This window comes from Sporothrix schenckii, assembly GCF_000961545.1.
Source record: "Sporothrix schenckii 1099-18 chromosome Unknown Cont49, whole genome shotgun sequence".
Taxonomy (NCBI): Eukaryota; Fungi; Ascomycota; class Sordariomycetes; order Ophiostomatales; family Ophiostomataceae; genus Sporothrix; species Sporothrix schenckii.
The window spans coordinates 3,160,415-3,164,235 of NW_015971150.1; the positions used below are offsets into that span (position 1 = coordinate 3,160,415).

The 3,821-nt window shown below is 52.4% G+C and overlaps 1 protein-coding gene across 1 annotated transcript; it reads right to left on the minus strand.

Annotated features, from left to right (window-relative positions):
- SPSK_05682 (uncharacterized protein) lies at positions 1-384 on the minus strand (the record flags this gene model as incomplete). Its single annotated transcript, XM_016732423.1, has 1 exon — positions 1-384. One exon carries the CDS (start codon positions 382-384, stop codon positions 1-3), a length of 384 nt encoding a protein of 127 aa, XP_016583535.1.
- Between the last annotated feature and the right edge of the window lie 3,437 nt (positions 385-3,821).

Consider the following 3,821-nt stretch of genomic DNA (forward strand, 5'->3'; position numbering starts at 1 on the left):
TTAAATAGATAGACGTGCAAGGTGCGTCTCCACCGTGATGGAACCCCATGCATGCAGGGCCAGGGTTTTTCGTGTCACTTTATTTTCCGTCCCTTTACTGGGTGCCCGAGATACCCTGAGCCCTCTAACCATACCGCTGGCAGTAGGCTTGCTTCTTGCAAGTCGCTCTGTGATCTTGGTCGGGCTCCGCAAATTTGACCATGGATTTTGTGAGCCATGTTCGAGTTCACTGGTCTTGCTTTCTTGATTCGTTGCGAATCCTGCGGCGAAGGAAATCTTGTTCGTCGTAGTGTCGTGTCGCGCCGTGTCGTGTCGTGTCGTATTGCTTTCGTACTTTGTAACAAACTCGGCAAGCATTCTCCCCGCCTTCTTTGTTTCTGGCATCTCGACACATGCCTTTTTGGCGTTGCATCGCGTCAGAACTGGTCAGGGGATGCCCAAAAAGCCGGAATGAATTTGCATGGGGTCGTCCTTTCTGTCGCCTATTACGTCCCTCACTGCGTGTCTCCGGCTTCGAGTGACATATATACATTTCATATTTGCTCTGGGCATTGCCCTTCCGTCCACCAGACACTTTTGCTGCAAGCAGATTGATAGGCGCGTGACACGCATTCGGTCCGCATGCCACCGGAAGCCGCCGCGTTGCCCGGCCCCTGCGATCGGACGGCGTGAGATGAGGGCTGTGTGATATTTAAAACAGGATCATCACTCTGCCAGGCCGACAAGCTCCAGCACGAACTCAAGCGAGGTGAGGCTACACCCGGATGGGAAAGAGACGCAAGAGCTTCCCGCGCTCCCGGTGAGCCCGTTTGTGCACTGTGGTGCCTGTGCATTTCGGACCTTTGGAAATTTCGTAAATTGGTATTGAGGAGTAGAGGCAAAGTCTCGCATAGCTTTGGGAAGGGATCGCCGCATTTGGTCTGCGAGCAACATCTGGATTTCGGTGCTTTTAGTGCTGGGGCTCAGAATGTCGTACGGAGCAGAGCGAGTGTTGACAGGGCACAGTCTGGCTGGTCCCTATCCCTTTCCTGGCGTAGATTCGGGAACGCATCGAGATTGTGGCGGAGAGAAGTTGACATCTAGGGGGCATTGGGCCGAGGTTTTTGCCTCGAGTGCTTCCTGCGAAGTACGAAGTACTGCTAGCAGGGGGTAGGTGAAGGGGACATTACGTCGTGCGAGAGTTTGCTCCTTCCCACATTGGCAATACGTGATCTTACCTGCTGCAAGGCTCTAGCGCCATCGTTCATTGGCAGGGCAGCTCGGGCAGGTGCGAACGAAACGGGAAGCGCGTTTTTGGAAAGATGCGCGTTTGCGGGAAGCGGTATCCACACGTGGAGAAGGCACGTTCATTGGTTCTAGACAGGAAACGGCTCCAGAACGAATTGAGCACACCCGTTGCTTTGTCCCTTTTGGGACAAAAGCGTGGGTTACCATTGGCTAGCGACCAGGGGTAAAGGTGCCGCAGGACTGGGGCGGGGGGGAAGGAGGGACCTGTTTAATGGAGTGGGGGTGGTCTGGACCAATGAGAAGGGTAGGAACTGACGGGGAATGAGGAAGGAGCAAGAGGAAGCCGAAAAACACCACCAAAACGGAGCCAAACCCAGCAAAGAAGCGGGAAAAGACCTTGCCTCCGAAACCTTTCGCTCGTGACAAACAGAGTGGACAGTGACGGACTACAAAGAAGGGTTGCAACAGAACAACGTCAGAAGAAACAGTGACCCGCGGCCAGCGGTTGGAGACAGAAGCAGTGAAGACAAAAGCCGTACGACGTATCTGCAAGAGGGAAGGAGCGAGCGGACGGATGATAGAACATGGCACCTTCCAACAGAGGGACACGGGAGCTGTTGAGCAAACGCAGGGAAAGAGGTGGAAGGCAGTGGAGAAATCGTCCCATCTCGGCGAGCCAGCCGAGGGAAGGTGAGATGCAGTGTTCTGCTTACAGAGGATGTCGTACGACGTGTTTCGTACAGTTCCCTGTTTATCTTAATTGACTCCTCACTCACTGGTGATGGCTGCTCACGTATTTTCAGCCTTAAGGTCAGCAGCTCTTGACCCAAAACAGCCTAGGACGCTCCCGTGCCTGTTTCTGGTTCTTTATGATTTTACACATTACGTTGTGCTTCATACGATGTAGGGACTCCCCAGCTCCCATACACTGTCGGGTGCTCAAGCCCTGGCTAGTCAGCATCCTGTTCAACGCACTACTGCGGTCCATTTTTCGATTGGGCCTTCCATTTGGCTATTGTCTGCTGGGTCATTTACGAAGGCCTGCTTCTGTGCAGCTCAGATGAGTGGGAACGTAACCACCAAGAGAGAGTCCACACACACGCTGCCACCCTACCTCCTACGAAGGGCCACTCAAGGGCTTTTAAGCCTCATAATCCTCCGGAATGGGCAAGACAGAAAGTCAATGTGTACATACAAAGTACGTTGTACGACATGGGTTGTACGTCGTCGGAGGAGACGAGTGGAGGACGTGTCGTAGTAGGCGGCAAGGGGAGAACAAAGAAGATGCTGGACTACTGGACTCTCCACCCCCGATGTTGTTGGCTAAACGTATCGCAAAATTAACAGAGGGGAAGAAGAGGGGACCGTAGGCATGAGATGGCATACGGAATATTTCACCCAGATGCATGTGTTGGTGCAACGCAAGACAAGAAACAATGGTCAATGTATCTTTCTTCTCCAAAAGGTCTTGTAAGAACCATCAGCCACCAAACAGAACAATAGATTGAACACTTGCTGATGCCGCCGGACCTGCAGAGACACGGCTGGGAACCAATCACAGGGCAAAGACGCGAGAACTGCACGTCGTTTCCCGTCCCTCGGGCGTGCCAAAGCACGCGAACTTGATGTCGTAAGATATCGTCGTAACTAGCGCTTCATTGCACTGCTTAAATTCCCTCCCAGCACGCCACAAAGCCCACCTACGGCAATTCCGGTTCGAGCTACGCTACAACGAGTCACGCAGTGGGATTTTTTTTTCTTTCTTTTTTTTTCTATTGTTTCGGCTGAGTGAGCTTCCCAATTTGTCGTTGCCAAATTTGCAGCGCATAATTTGCAGCGCATCCCTTGCGTTGGTCTAGCTGGGACCGACCGATGCTCTCTGCCTTTTGCTGCCACAAAGGCTCTCCTTTGTACAATACATGAAACCTTTTACCATATAGTAGGGTCAAGTTGTCGTCAACGGACAATGAAGAAAACGGCAGCAGTTGGGGAGGGAGACTAATGGGAGCAGCGACCTTGAACCGTAAATACGTTGCTCGTTTTGCTGGCAAAATTTTGCCTTCCTAAATCGAGAATCATCGAGAATTATCGAATAAATCGTTCGTGATCGTCTGCGCGCCATTTCGCAGAAGGTTGTGTCTGCCCTATTTCTCTCCGACACCTTCCTGCAGGCTGATCCCTCGTGCTCTTTGCTCCTCTCCACAATACATATCGTATCCATATTCAGGCCGGCTGGTGCCAGGCCCAAGCCACCCCGCCTAGCCTCGACTTGGTGAGATTGCAGAAGACCACAAAAAAAACCTGCCTCGTCTAAATCAACGCGTGAGACTGTTGAACTTTGGACCTTGACTGGCTGAATGGCTCGCGTAGCTAGGAGGCCGTCAGCAAGAGCCCTGTCCTGGCCACGCCTTGGCCGTTGGCCGTTTCGTCTTCCTGTTAGTTCTGTTCCCTCTGTGGCCATGCTTTGTGATACTGACTCCCGTACAGGGGTGACCCTGACAGAAAGGTGCAATTTGCAGCCGGCCTCTCAGTATCAAACTGATTCAACAGTATCATATCATACTTGTGGAAGGCGGTTCCATTCGGTGAACAAC